The 25,162-nt window shown below is 48.6% G+C and overlaps 1 protein-coding gene across 1 annotated transcript in view; it reads left to right on the top strand.

The window, feature by feature from the left end:
* The first annotated feature begins 15,694 nt into the window (after positions 1 to 15,694).
* LOC132824599 (transcription factor E2F7-like) overlaps positions 15,695 to 25,162 on the top strand; it is a 47,615-nt gene continuing 38,147 nt past the window's right edge. The window contains exons 1-3 of the mRNA XM_060839186.1: positions 15,695 to 15,781; positions 17,821 to 17,921; positions 22,990 to 23,274. Coding sequence (XP_060695169.1) covers positions 17,823 to 17,921; positions 22,990 to 23,274 — 384 coding nt within the window. The 5' untranslated portion in view covers positions 15,695 to 15,781; positions 17,821 to 17,822. The remainder of the gene's footprint in view (positions 15,782 to 17,820; positions 17,922 to 22,989; positions 23,275 to 25,162) is intronic.

Below are 25,162 nucleotides of genomic sequence, written 5' to 3'. Positions count from 1 at the left end.
GGAATCATAGACGGCCCCTTATCAAATTAGAAAAGCTGCAGCTCCCACAGGTAAGGGGAGGATTAGACTTTCCAGACTTTAGGAGGTATCAGTTGAGTTCCTTATTATCTTATGTAGCTGATTGGGTCTCTTGTGACCCACAATCAATCTGGTTAGATATTGAGACCTCCCAAGCAAAATGTCCCCTCATCAATCTATTATTTATGGATAAGATGAGAGTTATTATAGACTATTGTAAAAATCCTATTGTATTAATTACAATTAAAGCCTGGATGATAATGCGACAAGATGAGGGTAATCTGCAAAAGAACCTCCCATAATACCCCTATAGTGGGAACATCGGGATTTCAGCCAGGGCTGACAAATGTTACATTTAAAACTTGGAAGTCCAGAGGTATCTCCTGCTTGGGAGACCTGTTCAATGAGAAGGTTATGATGTCTTTTGAACAATTGCACCAGAATTTTGGACTGCCTAACAGGGATCTTTTTCAGTATTTCCAAATATGAGATTATATCCAAAAAAAACCACACTGATCATTAATCCCTACAAAACGGATAGGGAAAGGAGAGTGCTATGGCCGATGGGGCCCTCTCACTCATTATAAAATAAAGTATCTAAGGACATGAAATCAAGAATTAGGGTTCAAAATCTCATTAGAAATGTGGGAGGACATCTGGGAAAATGCCAGAAAGATCTCTATTTGTAAAAGAACTCAGGCTATTCAATCAAAGATACTCCACAGGGCTCACATAGCACCTGAACAATTCGCAAAATTCAAGGCAGGAGCATCCCCAGTGTGTCCTAAATGTAAAATAGAGGTTGGTACTCTCACACATTGTCTATGGACATGCCATTAGATCCACTGGTATTGGGATAGAGTAGCGAATGCCTTGACAGAGATCTTGGGTACGGATCTGGGTTCTTCAGATTTTCCCTCCCTGGATGTGTACGGGAGAAAATTATTCTCCATTCTTTCTTTTTGTGCAAGGAAAAATATTTTAGTGAATTGGGTAGCTGAAGGCCCTCCAGGACTTTCAAACTGGCACAGGTTAGTCACGGAATATATCCCCCTTGACTTCCTCACAAATATGGTGCACCAAAAAACTGAATTATTCTATAAAACATGGCAGCCCTTTTTGAATTACATCGACACAGATATTTCAGCCAAACTGTCCCGGGCTTTTGTCGAGCTGTGGTTATGGTTCTGGCAGGTTCAGGGACCCTCGGGAGGAGGAATCCCATATAAATACTGGTTTTATTATGACTTGACGTAAATCTATTTTGAGCATGTGTCTAGTTATTTAATTATTTCGTTATTTATTGCTAGTAATGTATGATATTCTATTTTATGTTTTGGTTGTTTGTAGGATAGATTAATAGTTAGTTGGGTTTTTTTTTGGTTATTTTATTCTCTCATTTATTTAATTTTATATTGATGTTTATACTTGCTTGTATTACTTTTGTAATTTTGTTAAAAATCTTAAAATTTGTCTTTTTTCAATAAAAATGCCTATTAAAAAAAACTAATTGAACTATAGTATTTGCAGTCAATATTTGGAAAGTTAAAGTTCCCATAACAACTATCCTGTTACTCTTGCTCCTATTGAGAATCATCTTTGCTATCCTTTCCTCCACATCTCTGGGCCGATTCAGAGTCCTGTAGAAAACTCCCAACTGGGTGACCACTCCTTTCCTGTTTCTAACCTCAACCCATACTGCCTCAGTAGGTGAATCCTCTAAAGTCCTTTCTGCCACCGTAATGCTGTCCTTGACTAACAATGCCACACTCCCCCTCTTTTACCATCTTCCCTGTTCTTACTGAAACATCTAAATCCCTGAACCTGCAACAGCCATTCCTGTCCCTGCTCTATCCATTTCTCTGAAATGGCCACAACATCAAAATCCCAGGCACTAACCCATGCTGCAGGTTCACCCATCTTCTTCCAGATGTTCCTGGCGTTGAAATAGACACACAAATTTACTGTTGTAATGTAGCAATGCAGCAGCTAATTCAACTACAGCAAGAATTTATAACATAGAACATAGCTGAAAATGTGTTGCTGGTTAAAGCACAGCAGGTTAGGCAGCATCCAAGGAACAGGAAATTCGACGTTTCGGGCCAGAGCCCTTTATCAGGAATGAGGAGAGTGTGCCAGGCAGGCTAAGATAAAAGGTAGGGAGGAGGGACTTGGGGGAGGGGCGATGGAGATGTGATAGGTGGAAGGAGGTCAAGGTGAGGGTGATAGGCCAGTGTGGGGTGGGGCGGAGAGGTCATGAAGAAGATTGCAGGTTAGGAGGACGGTGCTGAGTTCAAGGGATTTGACTGAGACAAGGTGGGGGGAGGGGAAATGAGGAAACTGGAGAAATCTGAGTTCATCCCTTGTGGTTGGAGGGTTCCCAGGCGGAAGATGAGGTGCTCTTCCTCCAACCGTCGTGTTGTTATGTTCTGCCGATGGAGGAGTCCAAGGACCTGCATGTCCTCGGTGGAGTGGGAGGGAGAGTTAAAGTGTTGAGCCACGGGGTGGTTGGGTTGGTTGGTCCGGGCATCCCAGAGGTGTTCCCTGAAGCGTTCCGCAAGTAGGCGGCCTGTCTCCCCAATATAGAGGAGGCCACATCGGGTGCAGCGGATGCAATAGATGATGTGTGTGGAGGTGCAGGTGAATTTGTGGCGGATATGGAAGGATCCCTTGGGGCCTTGGAGAGAAGTAAGGGAGGAGGTGTGGGCGCAAGTTTTACATTGCATCCCCGTGGCTCAACACTTTAACTCTCCCTCCCACTCCACCAAGGACATGCAGGTCCTTGGACTCCTCCATCAGCAGAACATAGCAACACGACGGTTGGAGGAAGAGCGCCTCATCTTCCGCCTGGGAACCCTCCAACCACAAGGAATGAACTCAGGTTTCTCCAGTTTCCTCATTTCCCCTCCCCCCCACCTTGTCTCAGTCGGTTCCCTCAACTCAGCACCGCCCTCCTAACCTGCAATCTTCTTCCTGACCTCTCCGCCCCCCACCCCACTCCGGCCTATCACCCTCACCTTGACCTCCTTCCACCTATCACATCTCCATCGCCCCTCCCCCAAGTCCCTCCTCCCTACCTTTTATCTTAGCCTGCCTGGAACACTCTCCTCATTCCTGATGAAGGGCTCTGGCCCGAAACGTCGAATTTCCTGTTCCTTGGATGCTGCCTGACCTGCTGTGTTTTAACCAGCAACACATTTTCAGCTCTGATCTCCAGCATCTGCAGACCTCACTTTTTACTCAAAGATTTTAACATAGAACATAGAACAGTACAGCACAGTACAGGCCCTTCAGCCTTTTACCCTACTCTAAGATCAAACTAACTACATACCCTTCAGTGTACTATCATCCATGTGCCTATACAAGAGTGGCTTAAATGTTCCTAAAGTATCTGACTCTACTCCCACCGCTGGCAGTGCATTCACACACCCCCCACTCTCTGTGTAAAGAACTTACCTCTGGCATCTCTCCTAAACTTTCCTCCAAATACCTTAAAATGATGCGATAGATTTAGGACAGATATTAGGGATAGTTTCTTCACTCACTACTGCCTGCAACAGTAGTAGACTCACCAATGTTAAGGGCATTTAAATGGGCATTGGACAGACATATGGATAATAATGGAACAGTGTAGGTTAGATGGGCATCAGATTATTTTCACAGGTTGGTGCAACATTGAAGGCCAAAGGGTCTGTATTGCACTGTAATGTTCTATGTATGCTCCCTCATGATTAACATTTCCACCCTGAGATAAAGTCTCTGGCTATCCACTCTATCTATGTCTCTCAATATCTTGTACACCACTATCAAGTCACCTCTCATCCTTCTTCACTCCAATGAGAAAAGCCCTAGCTTCCTCAACCTTTCTCCATAAGCCATGCCCTCCAGTCCAGGCAGCATCCTGGTAAATCTCCTCTGCACCCTCTCTAAAGCTTTCACATCCTTCCTATAATGAAGTGACCAGAACTGAACACAATATTCCAAGTGTGGTCTAACTAAAGCTCTATAGAGCTGCAGCATAATCTTGCAGCTCTTAAACTCAATCCCTCTGCCAATGAAAGCCAACACACCATAAGCCTTCTTAACAACCCTATCAACTTGGGCACCAACTTTGAGGGATCTATGGACATGGATCCCAAGATCCCTCTGTTCCTCCACACTGCTGAGGATCCTGCCTTTAACCCTGTACAGTTTTGTGCATTCAAATTTGACCTTCCAAAATGAATCACTTTACACTTTTCCAGGTTAAACTCTATCTTCACTGCATCCTGTCAGTGTTCCATTACAACCTACAACAGCCCTCCACACTATCCACAACTCCACCAACATTCTTTTTATTGACAAATGTACTAACCCACCCTTCCATTTCCTCATCCAAGTCATTTTTAAAAATCACAAAGAGCAGAGGTCCCAGAACAGAAATCTTTGGAACACAACTGGTCACCGAGTTCCAGGCTGAATACTTTCCATCTACTACAACCCTCTGTCTTCTATGGGCCAGCCAAATCTGTGTCCAGACAGTCAGATTTCCTTGTATCCCATACCTCCTTATTTTCTGAATAAGCCTACCATTGGGAACCATATCGAACACCTTGCTAAGATCAATGTATACCACATCCACTCCAAACCTTCATCGATGTGTTTTGTCACATCATCAAGGACCTCAATAAGGTTTGTGAGGCAGGACTTGCCCCTCACAAAGCCATGCTCACTATTTCTAATCAAACTATGGTTTTCCAAGGAATCATAAATCCTGTCACTTAGAATCCATTCCAATACTTTGTCTACTACCAACGTGAGACTGACTGGTCTGTAGTTCTTAGGTTTATCCCTGTTCCCTTTCTTGAACAAGGAAATGACATTTGCCACCCTCCAATCATTTGCTACTACTCCAGTGGACAGTGAGGATGCAAAGATCATCACCAAAGCCATAGCAATCTCTTCCCTTGCTTCCAGTAATAACCTTGGATAAATCTTGTCTGGCCCAGGGGACTTTTCCATCCTCACGTTTTTTCAAAAAGCGCATCCTGCTTCTTAACATCAGCCTGTTTCAGGTTGTCCTCCCTCGCACTGGACAATACTGAAGCAAAAGTATTCATTGAGGGCCTCCCCTACTTCCTCCAACTCCAGGCACAAGTTCCCTCCACTATCCCTGATTGGCCCTACCCTCACTCTGGTCATCCTCTTGTTCCTCACATAAGTGTAGAATGCCTTAGGGTTTTCCTTAATCCTATTCACTAAACCTTTCTCATGCCCCCTTCTACCTCTCCCAAGTTCATTCTTCAGTTCCTTCCTGGCTACCTTGTATCCCTCTAGAGCCCTGTCTGATCCTTGCCTCTTCAACCTTAAGTAAGCTTCCTTCTTCCTCTTGACTAGATGTTCCACATCCCTTGTCGTCCAAGGTTCCTTCACCCTACCATCCCTTCCTTGCCTCAGTGGGCCAAACCTGTCCAGCACTATCAGCAAGTGCTCCCTAAACAACCTCCACATTTCTGTAGTACATGTTCCTGAGAACATCTGTTCCTAATTTATACTCCACAGTTCTTGTCTTATAGCAATGTTATTCTCCCTCTCCCAATTAAACACTTTCCCATATCGTCTGCTCCTATCCCTCTCCATGATTATGTTAACGGTCAGGGAGACGTGCTCAGTATCACCAAAATGCTCTTCCACTGAGAGATCCGACACCTGACCTGGTTCATTGCCAAGCACCAACTCCAATATGGCCTCCTCTCCAGTCGGCCTATCTACTTCCTGAGTCCTTCCTGGACACATCTGAAAAAATCTGCTTCATCCAAACTATTTGAACTAAGTTGATTCCAATCAATATGAGGGAAGTTAAAGTCACCCATGACAACAACCCTGTTACTTCTGCATCTTTCCAAAATCTGCCTCCCAATCTACTTCTCTGTGTCTCTGCTGCTATTGGAGGGTCTATAGGAAACTCCCAATAAGGTGACTGCTCCTTTCCTGCTTCTGCCTTCCACCCACACTGACTCTGTAAACAAACCCTCCTCGACGACCTCCCTTTCTGTAGCTGTGATACTATCCCTGATGAGCAATGCCACTCCTCCACCTCTTTTATCTCCCTCCCTATTCCTTCTAAAACATCTCAACCCCGGAACATCCAAAAATCATTCCTGTCCCTGTGATATTCAAGTCTCCGTAATGGCCACAACATCGTAACTCCAAGTACTGATCCGTGCTGTAAGTTCATCACGCTTATACCTGACACTTCTTGTATTAAAATAGACACATCAATCCAACACACTGACTGCAACTTTGCCCCATCACCTGTCTATCCTTCCTCACAGACTCTGCATGCCCAGCTACCCCTCCTCTGATCCATAGCTCCGGTTCCCATTGCCCTGCCAATCTAGTTTAAACCCTCCCTAAGAGCTGTAGCAAACCTCCTGCCCAGGATATTGGGGCCCCTCTATTTCAGATGCAGGTCCTGCCTTCCCCAGAAGGTATCCCAATGATCCACATATCGGAAGCTCTCCCTCTTGTCTCAGCCCTACAGCCATGTGTTCAGCAGCACTCGCTCTCTTTTTCCAGTCTCACTAGCCTGTGGCACCAGTAGCAATGCCGAGGTTACAGTTGATGGGGTGCCACGGTGGCTCAGTGGTTAGCACTGCTGCCTCACAGCACCAGGGTCCCAGGTTCAATTCCAACCTCGGGTGACTGTCTGTGTGGAGTTTGCACATTCTCCCCGTGTCTGTGTGGGTTTCCTCCAGGTGCTCCAGTTTCCTCCCACACTCCAAAGATGTGCAGATCAGGTGAATTGGCCATGGGAAATTGCCCATAGTATTAGGTGCATTATTCAGAGGGAAATGGGTCTGGGAGGGTTACTCTTTGGAGGGTTGGTTGGGCCAAAGGGCCTGTTTCCACACTGTAGGGAATCTGCTCTACTCGTCCTGTCTTTTAACTTCCAACCTAACTCCCTATATTCACCCCTCAAGTCCTCATCCCTCTTTCTACCAATGACATTGGTTCCGATGTGTACCACAACTTCTGACTGCTCACACTCCCCCTTAGTCATCCTGTATACTCGATCCGAGACATCCCTTCCTTGGCACACAGGAAGCAACATACCATCTGGGAGTCTCATTCACAACCACAGAGTCTCTTCTCACCATCGAATCGCCTGTCACTATCGCTCTCCTATTCTCCCCCCTTGCCTTCTGAGGCTCAGTGTCAGAGACCAGACTGCTGTGGCTTTCCCCTGGTAGGTTGTCTCCCCCAACAGTATCAAAACAGTGTATGTGATGTGGAGGTGCTAGTGGGCTGGGGTGGGCTTATTATTGATGGGAACAGTCACATGGGGGTCTCTGCACACTCTGCCTACTCCCTTTCCTTCTCCTGATGGTCACCCAGCTACCTTTATCCTGTAACTTTGGTGTGACTACCTCCCCATCACTGTTCTCTATCACCCCCTCAGCCTCCTGAAGGATCCAATGTTCATCCAGCTCCAGTAACAGCCCACAAGCAGCAAAGTGATACTGAACAAACTCCTGTTTCGGAGATGTTGAGTAAGGGATTAGTCTTGGTTTTGGGACACCAGCACAATGGGATCTTTTGCACTCTTCCAAGAAACTAGTCATGGATTACACACTGAGTACGTTCAGTCTGAAGTCAATAGATTATTCAATTCAATAGGAATATTTGAAGGAGACAGAGCAGAAATGTGTGATTGATTTCGAAGATGAGCCACACAGATGCTAGAATTAGGAACAGGAGTAGGTCACTCAGCCTCTGAGATTGCTCTGCCATTCAGTAAGATCATGACTGGTCTAATTACTCCACATTGCTACCTACCCATATTGTCACCCCTTCCTTATCAAGAATATATCTATCTCTGCCTTAAACATATTCCACAACACCAGGTTATAGTCCAACAGGTTTATTTGGAAACACTAGCTTTCGGAGCGCTGCTCCTTCATCAGGGAGCTGTGCTGCAGGACCATAAGACACAGAATTTATAACAAAAGGTTACAGTGCCATCCAACCAAAATTATATAGTGAACAAACCTAGATTATTGTTAAGTCTTCCATTGTTAGCTTGGGTTGCAGGTTTTGGTTCATTAATATGTCAATCCCAGAACACCTTTCCAGTCACATTTCTGAAATAATTTAAAGTTTTATAAAACAAGGTGAGATCTGAGCTCAGACAATGCATTAAAAGAATGAGGTTAGAGTCTGTCTGTATCCCAATCTTGACTCAGACTGGTTCTATTTCCAAAGTGAAATTTACAAAATATTACATGGACTGACTACCTGTAGATTATACACTTTTTGAGCAAAATAGAATGTATCTGCAAATATAATTCTGTAAATGCAAATTCACCCATAGACTTACATGTGTGTATGCGTGTTTGAGGGAGAGAGAGAGAGAGAGAGAGAGAGAGTCTGAGTGCCTGTACCTGAATCTGAGTGTGTGCATGTGAGTTTGAGTGCACGTGAGAGAGTGTGTGTTTGCATGTGCGTGTGCTTGGCAAAGTGTGTGTGTGTGTGTGTAAGCATATGTATGAGAGACGGTCTGCGTGAGTGTGAAAGTCAGTAAGAATGCATCTGTGTATGTAGTGCAGTGGGGTCACCTGTAGTGTGACATGAACCCAAGGTCCAGGTTAAGGCCATCCCCATGGGTACCAAACTTGGCTATCAGCTCTGCTTGGCCACTCTACATTGTTGAAAATATGTTGCTGGAAAAGCACAGCAAGTCAGGCAGCATCCAAGGAGCAGGTGAGTCGACGTTTCGGGCATGAGGAAAGTGTGTCCAGCAGGCTAAGATAAAAGGTAGGGAGGAGGGACTTGGGGGAGGGGTGTTGGAAATGCAATAGGTGGAAGGAGGTCAAGGTGAGGGTGATAGGCCAGAGTGGGGGTGGGGGCGGAGAGGTCAGGAAGAGGATTGAAGGTTAGGAGGGCGGTGCTGAGTTCAAGGGATTTGACTGAGACAAGGTGGGGGGAGGGGAAATGAGGAAACTGGAGAAATCTGAGTTCATCCCTTGTGGTTGGAGGGTTCCCAGGCGGAAGATGAGGCGCTCTTCCTCCAGCTGTCATGTTGCTATGGTCTGGCGATGGAGGAGTCCAAGGACCTGCATGTCTTTGGTGGAGTGGGAGGGGGAGTTGAAGTGTTGAGCCACGGGGTGTTGGGTTGGTTGGTCCGGGTGTCCCAGAGGTGTTCTCAGAAACGTTCCGCAAGTAGGTGGTCTGTCTCCCCAATATAGAGGAGGCCACATCGGGTGCAGCGGATGCAGTAAATGATGTGTGTGGAGGTGCAGGTGAATTTGTGGCGGATATGGAAGGATCCCTTGGGGCCTTGGAGGGAAGTGAGGGGGGAGAGGTGTGGGCGCAAGTTTTGCATTTCTTGCAGTTGCAGGTGAAGGTGCCGGGAGTGGAGGTTGGGTTGGTGGGGGGTGTGGATCTGACGAGGAAGTCACGGAAGGAGTGGTCTTTTCGGAACGCTGATGGGGGGGGGGAGGGAAATATATCCCTGGTGGTGGGGTCCGTTTGGAGGTGGCGGAAATGACGACGGATGATATGATGTATCTGGAGGTTGGCGGGGTGGTAGGTGAGGACCAGTGGGGTTCTGTCCTGGTGGCGATTGGAGGGGCGGGGTTCAAGGGCGGAGGAGTGGGAAATAGAGGAGATGCAGTGGAGGGCATCGTCGATCACGTCTGGAGGGGAAATTGTGGTCTTTGAAGAAGGAGGTAATTTGGGTTGTACGGTATTGGAACTGGTCCTCCTGGGAGCAGATGCGGCGGAGATGAAGGAATTGGGAATATGGGATGGAGTTTTTACAGGGGGCAGGGTGGGAGGAGGTGTAGTCCAGGTAGCTGTGGGAGTCTGTCGGTTTATAGTAAATGTCTGTATTTATTCGGTCGCCCGAGATAGAAATGAAAAGGTCTAGGAAGGAGAGGGAGGAGTCTGAGACGGTCCAGATAAATTTGAGGTCAGGGTGGAAGGTGTTGGTAAAGTAGATGAACTGTTCAACCTCCTCTTGGGAGCACGAGGCAGCGCCGATACAGTCATCGATGTAGCAGAGGAAAAGGTGGGGGGTGGTGCCAGTGTAGCTGCGGAAGATGGACTGTTCCACATATCCTACGAAGAGGCAGGCATAGCTGGGGCCCATGCGGGTGCCCATGGCTACTCCTTTGGTTTGGAGGAAGTGGGAGGATTGGAAAGAGAAGTTGTTCAGGGTGAGGACCAGTTCAGTCAGTCGAAGGAGGGTGTCAGTGGAAGGGTACTGGATGGTGCGGTGGGAAAGGAAGAAGCGGAGGGCTTTGAGTCCTTCGTGATGGGGGATGGAGGTGTACAGGGACTGGATGTCCATGGTGAAGATAAGGCATTGGGGAACGGGGAAGCGAAAATCATGGAGGAGGTGGAGGGCGTGGGTGGTGTCCCGAACATAGGTAGGGGGTTCTTGGACTAAGGGGGACAGGACCGTGTCGAGGTATGCAGAGATGAGTTCTGTGGGGCAGGAGCAGGCTGAGACAATCGGTCGGCCGGGGCAGTCAGGTTTGTGGATTTTGGGCAGGAGGTAGAAACGGGCGGTGTGGGGTTGTGGGACTATGTGGTTGGAGACGGTGGATGGGAGATCCTCTGAGGTGATGAGGTTATGGATGGTCTGGGAGATGATGGTTTGGTGGTGGGAGGTGGGGACATGGTCAAGGGGCAGTAGGAGGAGGTGTCCGATAGCTAGCGTTTAGCCTCAGCGGTGTAAAGGTTGGTGCACCAAACTACTACCGCGCCTCCCTTGTCTGCAGGTTTGATAGTGAGGTTGAGGTTGGAACAGAGGGAGTGGAGGGCTGCACGTTCCGAGGGTGAGAGGTTGGAGTGGGTGAGAGGGGTGGAGAAGTTGAGGCGGTTAATGTCACGGCTTGAGTTGGCTATCAAGAGATCTACATTGTTGCATATCCTCAACTGAGTCTTGGAGGATGGTCACCCGAAGATCCGAGGCCAAATGTCTCAGACTGTTGAAGTGTTCCCCAACTGGGAAGGAACACCCCTGTCTGGCCATTGCAGTATGATGTCCATACATCCGTCATCATAGTGTCTGCTTGGCCTCGCCAATATACCATGCCTCGGCCATCCTTGCCTGCAGCGTATCAGATAGACAACATTGACTGAATCATACTCTCAGGAAAATGTTTCTGACTTGCAGAATCACATCTAAATGTTGGACACTGTGCTGTGATACCCACTCGAGGAGGTCACACACATCAACACTGCAACAACAGGTCACAACAACTTACAGCTGATACCACAGAGAGTCAGCATCCACCCAAAATACAGGGGAAGACACCAGCAACAAACCAGAACATCGAGTGTGTCGGGGGCAGAGGTGAGTGCTGTGGCCATCAGTAAACAGCAGGTGCTGGAGAAACTGAAGGTGGATAAATCACCCGGCCCAGATGGACTACACCCCCAGAGTTCAGAAGGAGGTTGCTGAGGGGATTGTAGGGGCATTGGTGGGGATCTTTCAGGAATCACTGGTATCAGGGAGGGTCCCAGAGGACTGCAAATGGCTAATGTAACCGCCCTGTTTAAGAAGGGAGGGAGGCAGAAGACAGGAAATTATAGATCGGTTAGCCTGGCCTCAGTCATTGGTAAGATTTTAGAGTCCATTATTAAGGATGAGATTGTGGAGTACTTGGAAGTATATGCTAAAATAGGGCGGAGTCAGTCGGGCTTTGTTAAGGGGAGGTTCTGCCTGATATATCTATTAGAATTCTTTGAGGGGGTAATGAGTAAGTTAGACAAAGGAGAGCCACTGGATGTGATGTATTTGGATTTCCAGAAGGTGTTTGATAAGGTGCTGCACATGAAGCTGCTAAATAAGATGAGTCCTTGGTGTTAGGGCTAAGGGATTGGTGTAGATAGGGGATTGGCTAACTGGTGATAGGCAGAGGGTGGGGATACTGGGATGGCAGCTTTCAAGGTGGCAGCTGGTGACTAGTGGAGTTCCACAGGGGCCAGTGTTGGGGTCACAACGATTCACGTTATACATCAATGACCTGGACAAAGGAAATTAGGGCATTGTTGCTCCATTTACAGATGACACAAAGATGGGCGGAAGGACAGGGTGCACTGAGGAAGTAGGGAGGTTACAAAAAGACTTGGACAGGTGAGGAGATTGGGCAAAGAAATGGCAGATGGAAAGCAATGGGGGAAAGTGTTTGGTTACGCACTTTGGTAGGAAGAATAAAAGGCTTAACTTATAGAGCTTAAAAGTGTATTGCTGGAAAAGCACAGCAGGTCAGGCAGCATCAAAGGAACAGGAGAATCGACGTTTCAGGCATAAGCCCTTCTTCAGGGATTCCTGAAGAAGGGATCATGCCCAAAACATCGATTCTCCTGTTCCTTGGATGCTGCCTGACCTGCTGTGCTTTTCCAGCAACACATTTTCAGCTTTGATCTCCAGCATCTGCAGTCCTCACTTTCTCCTTAGACTAATTTCTAAACATGGAAAGGTTTTAGAAATCTGAAGGTTAACCTGCAGGTTCATTTGGCAGTTAGGAAGGCAAATGCAATGTTAACATTCATTTCAGGAGAGTTAGAATACAAGAGCGGGGATGTCCTGTCGAGGCTGTGTAAGGTTCTGGTCGAACCTCTTTTGGAATATTGTGAGCAGTTTCTAGTGTCTAAGGAAGGATGTGCCAGCAATGGAGGGGTCCAGGGGGGTTTACAAGAATGATCCTAGGGATAAAAGGCTTGTCTTATGAGCAGTGATTGAGAACTCTGGGTCAGTACTTGATGAAGTTTAGAAGGATGAGGGGGGATCTAATTGAAACTTACAGAATACTGAGAGGCCTCGATAGAGTGGATGTGGAGAAGATGTTTCCACTGGTAGGAGAGACTAGGACCTGAGGGCACAGTGTCAGGATGGGGAGAAGGCAGGAAAATGGAATTGAGAAACATAGCAGCCATGATCAAATGGCAGAACAGAGTTGATGGGACGAATAGCCTAATTCTGTTCCTCTATCTTCTGGTTCTGTTATCCAGGGATTTGTCATCCCTCAATTCCAACAGTTTACTCAGTCCCACTTCTTTTGTGACTGTAATGTTCTTGACTTCTTCCCTCTTTTCCATTTCCTGATTTGAAACTATTTCTGGGATGTTGAAACGGGCTGAATGGGCAGAGTGGCTTCCTCCCACACCTATTTCTTATCAAGTCGTAGAATTGTACAGCACACAGAAACACAGCCAACCAGGTTTCCAAAACAGAACAAATCCCATTTGCCTGCATTTTGCCCATATCCCTCTAAACTTTTCCCGTCCATGTACCCTCTAACTGTATTTTAAATGTTGTAACCATACCTGCCTCTACCATTTCCATACATGGACCACTCCACTTTCTGTTTGAAAAGGTTGCCTTCAGGACCTTTTCTCTCTCACCTTAAATCTGTGCCCTCTAGGTTTGGGCTCCTCCACCCTAGTAAAGAGATCTTGGCTGTTCACCTTATCGCGTCCCTCATGTTTTTATAAACCTCAAAAGGTCACCCCTCAGCCTCTGACACTCCAGGGGGAAAAGCCCTAGCCTATTCAGCCTCTCTCAGTATCTCAAACCCTCCAGTCCTGGCAACATCCTTGTAAATCATTTCTGCACCCTTTCAAGTTTCACAACAACTTTCTTACAGAACAGCGACCAGACCTGCGCCCTGTATTTTAAAAGTGGCATCAACAATGTCCTATACAACTGAAACATGACATCCTAACTCCTGTACTAGATATTCTGACCAAATTCCTTATTTACCATCCTGACTACTGCCATTCCACTTTGAATCAAGATTCAACTGTTTGGTGGGGTTCTTTTCGAAAGATAGCAAATGCATTCACACAAAGACCTCATCTGAAGATAAACGTTAATGATGCAGAGGCTTCACACACGTGCATTTAGAGGGATATTTTGTGAAACAGATGTTATTGTACAGCCACGGGCCCTGTTTCTGTAATCAGCTTCTTTCTCTAATTAGTTTAAATCCCTCCCTACTCTCTCTCCCGCGAAACCTGGCGGATTTATTTGATATTTTGCCGCAATTTCTCTGGGGACAGACTCCAGTTTCTCTCCGGGAACCATCTGCTTCCTCAGAGGAGAGAGGGGGTGGTGGGTAGGTGCAGCATGGAGAAATGGGCTGGCAGGGGTAGAGAGGAGGGTTTGGTGGAGAGAAAGTAGGGTGGGGGAAGAGAGAAGGGTGGGAGACCGGGTGGAGATGAGGGGGCTGAGGAGAGATGGTGTAGGGGTAGGAAGTACAGGAAGAGAGAGAGGGGCTGGGGATAGTGAGAGGGGGTGCAGAGAGTGGGAGGTAGAGTGAGAGGGAGTGGGGAGAGTAAATGAGAGCTGGAGTGGGGACAGCTAGGAGGCAAAGGAGTAGGGGAGGAGGGTCGGGGCAAGGAGAGAATGGAGATGAAAGAGTTGGAAGCGGCAATGAGGGCAAGGAGAAATAGAAGGGCAGAGAGGTCTGGGTGTATGAGGTTTGCGGCTGTTATTGTATATAATCATGTGCCGGTATCTGTAGGTAATGTATGGATCTATACAGTAAGGTATAGGGTGAAGCCACTTCTTTGAATCTCTCCTCCCGCCCAGGACCGCGCCAAAGGAACCCGGAAGTGAGCTGCCACTAGAAGTTCATTGGTCAACTGTCTGGAATGTATCCCCCGTCTCCCACACCCATTGGCTACTCACCATCTGACGTCTATTGGAACCTCTCAGCGCGCCAGAAACTGAGAGCCCGGCGCCCAGACCCACAGAGAGAGGGAGAGGGACAGACAGGGAGAGATAGACCCACACAGAGGGAGAGGGACAGGGACAGGGATAGACCCACAGAGAGAGGGACAGGGATAGAGATAGACCCAGAGGGAGAGGGACAGGGACAGGGATAGACCCACAGAGAGAGGGACAGGGATAGAGATAGACCCAGAGGGAGAGGGACAGACACAGACAGGGAGAGATAGACCCACAGAGAGAGGGAGAGGGATAGAGATATCCACAGAGAGAGAGGGAGATCCACAGAGAGAGAGGGAGATCCACAGAGAGAGAGGGACAGACAGGGAGAGATAGACTTACAGAGAGAGGGAGAGAGAGATCCACAGAGATAGAGATAGAGAGGGAGGGATAGAGAGATAAACCCACAGAGAGAGAGAGAGAGAGGGATAGGGAGAGACCCACAGATTGGAATAGAGAGATCCACAGAGAGAGGGAGAGGGATAGACCCACATAGAGAGAGAGAGTCAGACAGGGAGAGAGAGGGATAGAGAGAAAGACCCACAGAGAGAGGGATACGGAGAGAGATAGAGGGAGAGACAGAGAACCACAGAGAGAGGGAGAGAAAGAGACGTAGAGGGAGATCTACACTCATCCACAGACAGAGGGAGGGAGACAGTCACATCTACAGGGAGAGGCGGAGACAGAGAGGGATAAACCCACAGAAAAGGGGGATCGAGAGACAGACGGAGAGAGAAACGCGGCTAGATAGAGGGAGAGAGAGAGAATTCAGGGAGATAAAGAGAGGGGGTGCAGGTAGACAGGAGGAGAGGGAGGGATAGGGAAAGACAGACAGGGGGTAGGGGAGAAAGGAGGACAGATAGGGGAATGGGGACGGGGAGACAGGAATAGAAGGGGGGGTTAGGCAAAGCGTGGGGGGAGAGAGAGAAAGTGAGGGGGTTCGGGGAAATGGTGAACGGTGTGCAGCCTCTGAGAGTGGTTTTCCAGTGAGTTAGGAATCCGGCCGAGCACTGGGAAAGTGACTGTCCCCTGGAACAGGTGAGTGTTTCTGTACCTGACCCTGAGAATATTCCCCCCGCACTGAGCCAAGTCCCCTTGTACAGTTTCACTGAGGGACCAGCTGAGACTCGGTGACACACTGACTCACACCCAGAAGACAGTTTTAACCAACGGATTTCCATCTTTGCGCCAATTTTGGAAATTAATTTCAGGAACTAAAAATAATGTGAGTTTTTTAACAGCGTGCAATGTGGTGCCGAGAGAAACCAGCCCAGGGGATACTCCAGAATATTCCCAAATTCATGGCACTTCCAGAAAGTGTGAATCCAGGAACACCCCCTCCCCCGTTCTGTACACAACCCTCTTCCACATCCCCCTCTCTCCCCCTCGTCCCCCTCCCCCTCGTCCCCCTCCCCCTCCCCGTCCCCACCCTCTCTCCCCATCCCCACCCTCTCTCCCCGTCCCCACCCTCTCTCCCACTCCCCACTCTCACACTCCCCCTCCCTCCCTCATCCCCGTCTCCCCCCCCACGCTCTCCCTCCTCTCCCCCCCACCCCCTCTCCCACCCTTCCCCCCCCACCCCCTCTCCCACCCTTCCCCCCCACCCCCCTCTCCCACCCTTCCCCCCCACCCCCCTCTCCCACCCTTCCCCCCACCCCCCTCTCCCACCCTTCCCCCTCCTCTCCCTCTCTTCCCCCCCCTCTCCCACCCTTCCCCCCCACCCCCCTCTCCCACCCTTCCCCCCCCCTCTCCCACCCTTCCCCCCACCCCCCTCTCCCACCCTTCCCCCCACCCCCCTCTCCCACCCTTCCCCCCACCCCTCCCCCCACCCCCCTCTCCCACCCTTCCCCCCACCCCCCTCTCCCACCCTTCCCCCCACCCCCCTCTCCCACCCTTCCCCCCACCCCCCTCTCCCACCCTTCCCCCCCCTCTCCCACCCTTCCCCCTCCTCTCCCACCCTTCCCCCTCCTCTCCCTCTCTTCCCCCTCCTCTCCCTCTCTTCCCCCTCCTCTCCCTCTCCCCCTCCTCTCCCTCTCTTCCCCCTCCTCACCCCTCTCACCCCCACCCCCTCCTCACCCCTCTCACCCCCACCCCCTCCTCACCCCTCTCACCCCCACCCCCTCCTCACCCCTCGTCCCCCTCCTCCCCGCTCCCACTCCCGGTCCTCTCCTCCCTCCCCTTTTCCCCCCATTCCTCCCACCTCCCCTCCCACCTCCCTCCTCCCACCTCCCCCTCCCCCTCTACTCCCTCTCCCCTCCTCCCCCTCCTCCCTCCTCCCCTGCCCCACCCCTCCTTCCCCTCCCCTCCCCCCCCTCTCCCCCCCTCCCCCTCCCCTCCCCCCTCCTCCCCTCCCCCCTCCTCCCCTGCCCCACCCCTCCCCTCTCTCCCCTGCCCCACCCCTCCCCTCTCCCCCCTCCCCCTCCCCTCCCCTCCCCCTCCCCTCCCCTCTCCCCCATCCCCCTCCCCTCCCCTCTCCCCCATCCCCTCTCCCCCATCCCCTCTCCCCCATCCCCTCTCCCCCATCCCCTCTCCCCCATCCCCTCTCCCCCATCCCCTCTCCCCCATCCCCTCTCCCCCATCCCCTCTCCCCCATCCCCTCTCCCCCATCCCCTCTCCCCCATCCCCTCTCCCCCATCCCCTCTCCCCCATCCCCTCTCCCCCATCCCCTCTCCCCCATCCCCTCTCCCCCATCCCCTCTCCCCCATCCCCTCTCCCCCATCCCCTCTCCCCCATCCCCTCTCCCCCATCCCCTCGTCCCTCCCCTCTCGCTCCTCTCCCCACTCCCCTCTTCCCCCCTTCCTCCCCCCCACCTTTCTCTTCCCCCCCCACCTTCCTCTTCCCCCACCCCTTCTTCTTCCCTCTTCCCCCTCTCTTCCCCACTCCAACTCTCCACCCCCTCCCCCTCCCCCTCAATCCCTGCTCCCCATCTCCCTCAGCTGGGATTGAGGAACCTGATGGTGGTCTGTACCCGGGTGGGGGATGCTGAGAATTCCCTCCCGATCCACAAAACCGGAGGGTGCATTAATAACGGGCTTGAGTTTTATCAAACATTTTAAAAGTGTTTATTTAATTTTTAGAGATGAACTGTTTAAAGTTGAAGGACCTGGTGGCTCCACGGATGAGGAAATATGAGTTTGGCACAGAGACCGTACAAACCGAGAACAGAGCTGCACAGAAGGTACATGATTCCAGCTATGGGCTTCCTTCATTTGTTTTATAAAAATGTTGACATCCCGAGTTCCCGGTAACACTGGTCTCAGTAAAAGAGAAACAGTGGTGGATGCTGGAAATGTAACATTGGACATTAACTTGGTTTGTCATTTAGACCTGGGTTTTTCCCACAACTTCTGCTTTTATTTCATTAATTTAATTAGTATGGGATTTTTAAAAGATTGTATGTTGTCCTTTCCTTGTCCTATATTTGTGACTTTTACTAGTTCAGGAAGGTACTCCAGCCTGTTATCTGGTTGGTTCGGTCCTGGTGAAAGGGTCTCTGTACCAGAATCTCATTCACAGAATCCCTCCCATTTCCACTACCCCCCCACCCTCCAGCTCTTTCCCTCTGGTACAAGCGCAGTGCTGGGCACTGGCTCTCAGTGGAGGAAGCGCAGCGGACCTTAGTGTGTGGGCTACTGCGAGGGAAACTCCCTTCATCAAAGACATTGAAAGTTGCTACAGACTCTCCACCTCTGTCATTCCCCTCAATCTCCCCTGCCCCATGGCCCCACTCAAAACCACTCGACCTCACACCCCTCTCCGTGTCCTTCATTAAGCTGACAATGCCCTCCCACTATTTGTGTTTGAGGAGTCTTAGCCAGTGCCTTTGTCCAATAGGTTTGTGGTTCTTTCTGCTGGTGTTGAGTGCACAGACTGTGGGGCGGACTAGGGAACTGACCACTGTACTATGGTACAGAGTATCTTTCAACAGTAGGTAGCACTGCTGCCTCACAGCGCCAGGGACCTGGGTTCGATTCCAACCTCGGGCAACTGACTGCGGAGTTTGTACATTCTCCCCGTGTCTGTGTGGGTTTCCTCCGGGTGCTCCAGTTTCCTCCCACAATTCAAAGACGTGCAGGTCAGGGTGAATTGGCCATGCTAAATTGCCCACAGTGTTCAGAGATGTGTAGGTTAGGTGCATTAGTCAGGGGTAAATGTTGGGAATGGGTTTTGGGTGTGCTACTGCTTGGAGGGTCGGTGTGGACTTGTTGGGCTGAAGGGCCTGTTTCCATACTGTAGGGAATCAAATCTAATCTAAAACTGGGGGAGAACAGAATTGGTGTGGCAATAACAGAGACTATCATTCAGGAATGAATATTCTTTCCTTCAACAGTGACTGAGGGTCCCCAAGTCTGCTGCTGCCATGTTTCAGGCCATCTCTTGGTGTAGGTGGGGAAGGGTCCAGTTGTCATGGTTGATGTTGATAACAATGACCGAGGAAGATGAAAGTGTTTCCGCTGAGGGATTGTGAGCAGCTAAATTCAAAAGCAAAACTATAAAGATTACTCACTGAGCCACATGCAAATTGGCATGGGGTGAATATATCAGAAATGATTGTGTGGCTTGAAGATGGGTGGGAGAGAAATTGTTTGCAGTTTGTGGGGCACTGTCATCCATACTGAGGCAGGCCGCTGTTTCACTGACCCATGCTGGGGTCAGGGTCCTGCTGAATCAGATAACAGTTCGGACTTTAAACTAATAGAGGGGAGAGTTCAATTGAAGGAAAGATTTTTTTAAAATCCAAATAGACTCGAGTAGATGTGCAGGCTAGTGAAGAGACAAATGGTAATCAAAGTGTGATAGGAAGATGAACAAAATATAAACAGAACAGTGCAGCAGAAATTTGATCCTGAAGCAGGTGGCAATGGAAATAAATTCAATGTTACCGTTTGTTTAACGAAGTGCATGCAGCATTTGGAAGAAGATGGATGAGTTGATGATGTCAATAGCTATCAAGTCAAACTTATTTCTTTCTGTTGTAGAGAGCTGGTTACAGGGGACCAAGACTGGGAACACGATATTTCAAGGTATTAGATGTTCCAGACATAAAAGGAAGGAGGTGGGACAGCTTTGTTATTAAAGAGCTGTCCCAGGGCAGTGTTGGGTAGTGATATTGGTGCAGTAGATTGTGATGTGGAGTCAGTGTGCAGGGCATTCTGGTATAACGCGACAGTTGTGTTTCTCTGTGACCTCGCGCTGGGCGGAATCGCGCTACGGAAAACTGTCAGAGAAAATCCTGCTGTGGAAGATCGTGAATGGAAAACCATTGTATCCATTAAGTAGAAAGTTCACAATATCCAAACACGCCCACAATTTGTCAAACTTGTTAGCCAATTCACATGAACAAAATGTGTGTTGTAGTAGAACGACCCGTGGGTGGAAATAACAAAGAAGTTAATCGCAGGAGTCATTTAGGTACCGAAAGAGTTGCTTCACTAGAGGATAAAGTATAAACCAGGAAATGATGGCAGCATTAAAAAAAGACATTGCATTTGTCATGGGTGAGTTTAATCTGCATTACTACTTGACAAAATAGATGTGAAAGAGTGACATGGAAGTTTAATTTGTACAGTGCATCAGGGATTGTTCCTTTGAGCGCTGTGTTACAGAATCTACCTGGAAAGTGGCTGTTTTTGATTGAATGATGTATAATGCAGTAGAGTTAATGAGAGATCTTTGTAATTAAGGATCTTCGTAGGAGACAGCGATCACAATTGTGATAGCATTTCAAATTTCTTTCAAGAGAGAGCAAATTGTGTCTCAACCCGGGACATGAGAAATTCCAGAGTTGTAAAGAAAGATGTTTAATGTGGGCCAGACATCGGAATAAAGGGAGAGGTCGGGCGATGAGCAGGAGCAGACGTTAAAGCAGATATTCCAGAGCACTCATCAAACATTGATCCTGGTCAAAAGGAAGGACTCTAAGCACGATGAAATATCCATTGTTACCGAAAACAGCCAAGCAGATTATCCAAAGTGGTGAAGATTAGTGGTACACCAGAGGGTTGGGAATTTTGGAAGGAAGCAGCAGTGGATGACATTTTTTTAAAAATCATTTAAAAAATTGTTTCTGAAAGTGAGTGAGAGAGAGAGATCTTCAGAGAATGAAAATGGGGAATTAATAATGGAGAACAAGGAAATGGCAGATAATTTAAACCAATATCTTGCATTGGTGCCGAAAATATTAGATAAACAAGGTGCTAATGGGAAGGAAGATTTTGTAATGGTCTGTATCACAAGGGACAGTGCAGAAAAATGTGTCACTGGAAAAGTGCAGCAGGTCAGGCAGCATCCAAGGAGCAGGAGAAACGACATTTCTTAGGGCTTATGCCCAAAACGTCGATTCTCCTGCTCCTTTGATGCTGCCTGACCTGCTGCACTTTTCCAGCAATACATTTTCAGCTATGATCTCCAGCATCTGCAGTCCTCACTTTCTCACAAGGGACAATGCATTGATAAAGTAATGGGACTGAAGTTGGACAAGTCCCTCGGACCAGATGGCCTGGTCTGAAGGGTTTTAAAGGAGGTGGCTGCAGAAATGATTAAGACAATGGGCGGCACGGTGGCACAGTGGTTAGCACTGCTGCCTCACAGCGCCAGAGACCCGGGTTCAATTCCCGCCTCAGGCGACTGACTGTGTGGAGTTTGCACATTCTCCCCGTGTCTGTGTGGGTTTCCTCCGGGTGCTCCGGTTTCCTCCCACAGTCCAAAGTTGTGCGGGTCAGGTGAATTGGCCATTCTAAATTACCCGTAGTGTTAGGTAAGGGGTAAATGTAGGAGAATGGGTCTGGGTGGGTGCGTGTCAGTGTAGACTTGTTGGGCCGAAGGGCCTGTTTCCACACTGTAAGGAATCTAATCTAATCTAATCAATGGTCAAGATATTCCAGATCTCACTAGATTCCAGGAGAGTTCCAATAGATTCAAAAATGGCTGACGTGACAGCCCTGTTCAGAAGGGAGACAGACAGAACCAGGAAACTATAGGCCAGTTAATCTAATATCTGTCAGGGGGGAAAAGGCTATTATTAAAGAAGAACTAGCAGACCATTCAGAAAAGCTTAATGCAATCAAACTAGGTCAGTGTGGTTTGTGAAATGGAAATGGCATTTGACAAATTTGCCAGAGTTCTTTTGAAGACATAACCAGCAGAGTCAGTAAAGGGGAACCGGTAGGTGTAGTGTAATTAGAAGGTATTTGATAAGGTGCCACATACAAGATAGAAGTTCTCAGTATTGTAGAATCATAGACTCCCTACAGTGTAGAAGCAGGCCATTCAGCCCATTGAGTCACACCAACCTTTCTGAAGGACATCTCACTCAGACCCCATGCTATTCCTGTAACCCTGAAATTCCCATGTCCAATCCACACCTTTGCACTGTGGGAAGAAACTGGAGAATCCAGAGAGAACGTGCAAACTTCACACAGTTGCCCAAGGCTGGAATTGAACCTGGGTCCCTGGTGCTGTGAGGCAGCAGTGCTAACCCCTGGGCTGCTATGCTTCCCATGTGCAGTATATTGGGGGTTATGTATTAGATACAGAACAACCACGATTATCTGAACCAGATGAGCAGGAAATATTTTGTTTGGAAAACTAATTGTTCAGATAACGTTTTTGCGGGACCTTGAGATCTTATTTGTGTAATCCGAAATTCGGATATTTGATGTTCAGATAATCGAAGTTATTCTGTGTTATGTATAGATACATCAGAGATGTTATTACACAATTCTGTAACTGAACCCTGGCCCACAGGTAGAGAGAGTACCACTGGACCATACAGCGTGTGCACACACACAACACACCTCCCCTTCCCAACACACATGACTGGCTGACACACAGACAGCGTTGGGATTAATGGGTCTTTTTCAGATTGAAAAGCGACAGCTGCTGGAGTTTCATATGGAGCACCTTTAAGGCCTGAATAATTTCCCCTCTGTCTTAGTGACTTGGGCAGAGGTCAGACCATGATGCATCCATATCTATTGATGGGAAGGGCATACCTGAGGGGCTGCATGGCATGCTCTTTTGTAAAAGACCCCCGCCCACCACTGTTCAGACAGAAGCCTGAAACCTTATCCGAGGGGGAGGGAGGGAGAGCGAAATGTTTCAGTGAAATCCAGAGCTAAGAGCCCAAGGAGCTTCAGCTAATGGAGTGAAGTGGTTCGTGATTAATCAGCAGCAGAGTTTTATCGGGTGAGTTAGGAGTCTCTGGTTTTAAATCATGTGACTTTTTATTTTCGGTTTCTGTTTAGGAAAATCTCTTTGTGGAGCCCAAGAAGACATTGCCGAAAACACCGGTGAAAAACGACTCGACACCTAGCACGGTGCCGTGGAGGGGCTGCGGTACCCCAGATCAGGATCTGGTGACTCCCGTTAAAACAAACGACAAATCATCGCCTGAACCCTGGTCTCCCACTGCCAACCTGAAGATGCTGATCAGTGCAGCCAGCCCTGACATCAGGGACCGTGAGAAGAGGAAGGAGCTGTTCCGGCAGATCGAAAACGACAAGCTCGTGAGTGTCGCTGATGCCATTCAGGTAACTGCTTCTCAATTCGTCAGCACCTTTCCGCTCCCAGTTCCCTACTCCATCTCCATTCCCCCCCAATCCCCATTTTTGATTTTTTCCCCCTACCTACTTCCCGTCAGCTAAATGGGACAGACTTTGAACAGATCTGGACATCCATGAGGTGCTGTGGGCCATCAACAGCAGCAGAACTGTACTCCAGCACAATCTGTAACCTCATGGCCTGGCGTATCCCCCACTCAACCATTACCATCAGGCCAGGAGATCAACACTGGTTCAGTGGAGAGTGCAGGAGGGCACGCCAGGGACAGCATCAGAGATACCTGAAGGTGAGGCGTCAACCTGGTGAAGCCACCAAACAGGATTACTTGTCACCAAACAGCATAAGCAGCACGTGATAGACTGAGCTAAGCAATCCCACAAACAACGGATCAGATCTAAGCTCTGCAATCCTGCCACATCCAGTCGTGAATGGTGGTGGATAATTAAGCAACTCACTGGAGGAGGAGGCTCCACAAACATCCCCACCCTCGATGATGGAGGGGCACAGCACATCAGGGTAAAAGATAAGGCTGGAGCTTTCACAGTAAGTGTCGAGTGGATGATCCATCTCAATCTCCTCCAGTGGTCCCCAGTATCACAGGTACCAAACTTCTGCCAATTCGTGTTATCAAGAAACAGTTAGAGACATAGGATACTGCAAAAGCTGTGTGCTCCGACAACATTCTGGTAATAGTACTGAAGACTCGTGCCCCTGAACATGCCTCTCCTCTCACCAAGTTGTTCCAGTGCAGTTATACCACTGGCATCTTACAGCACCAGCTACAACAAGATGTTCCAATTCCAGTTCTCCCATTCTCTGACCGATGAAAGCTAGCGAGCTGAAAGCTGCCTTCACCACCCTGTCTCCCTGTGACTCCACTTTCAAGGAGCTATGAACACCTACCTCTAGATCTCTGTTCTGTAACACTCCCCAGATCCCTACCATTTACTGTAAGAGCTGCCTTGATTGGACCTATCAAAGTGCAATACCTTGCATTTATTTAAATTAACTTTATCTGCAATTTCTCAGCCCATTGGCCCAGTTGATCAAGATCTCACTGTATTCCCAGATAACCTTCTCCGTTCCTCAGGGTAGTGTCCTAGGCCCAACCATCTTCAGCTGCTTCATCAATGACCTTTGCTCCATCATAAGGTCAGGAGTGGGGATGTTCGCTGGTGATTGCACAGTGTTCAGCTCCATTCACCACTCCTCAGATACTGAAGCAGTCCGTGTTCAAATGTAGCTAGATCTGGACATTATTCAAGTTTGGGCTGACAAGTGGCAAGTAACATTCATGCCACACAAATGCCAGGCAATGACCATCACCAATAAGAGACTTGTAACATTCAGTGATATTACCATTAGTGAATCCCCCACTATCAACATCTTGGTGGTGACCATTGACCAGAAACTCAGCTAGATGATCCCCATAAACACAGTGGCTACAACAGGTCAGGCTGGGAATACTGCAGTGAGTAACTCACCTCCTGACTCCCCAAAGCCTGTCCACCATCAACAAGGTACAAGTCAAGTGAGTGATGGAATACTCCCGATCTAATCAGGAAGAAATAGGCAGAATGTCTAGAAAAGCTTTATGCAACAGAGTCAACATGATTGTGTGAAAGGGAAATAATGTTTGACAAATTTGCTTAAATTCTTTGAGGATATAACCAGCAGAGTCGAGTTGAAGGGGCAGTTTGTGTGCTGTGGGACTCTATGCTTCTATATAGCCAACAGAGTTAATAATGGGGAAACTGCTCAATGTAGTGTACTTGATTTTCTAGAAGGTGTCACAGGAAAGGAGGGATATCGGAGTTCCCAATGTTGACCATGCATCGTGTACTGGTGTGGAGACAG

The sequence above is a fragment of the Hemiscyllium ocellatum genome, chromosome 19, assembly GCF_020745735.1.
Source record: "Hemiscyllium ocellatum isolate sHemOce1 chromosome 19, sHemOce1.pat.X.cur, whole genome shotgun sequence".
NCBI lineage: Eukaryota > Metazoa > Chordata > Chondrichthyes > Orectolobiformes > Hemiscylliidae > Hemiscyllium > Hemiscyllium ocellatum.
This window is presented reverse-complemented; position numbering and strand designations above follow the sequence as displayed.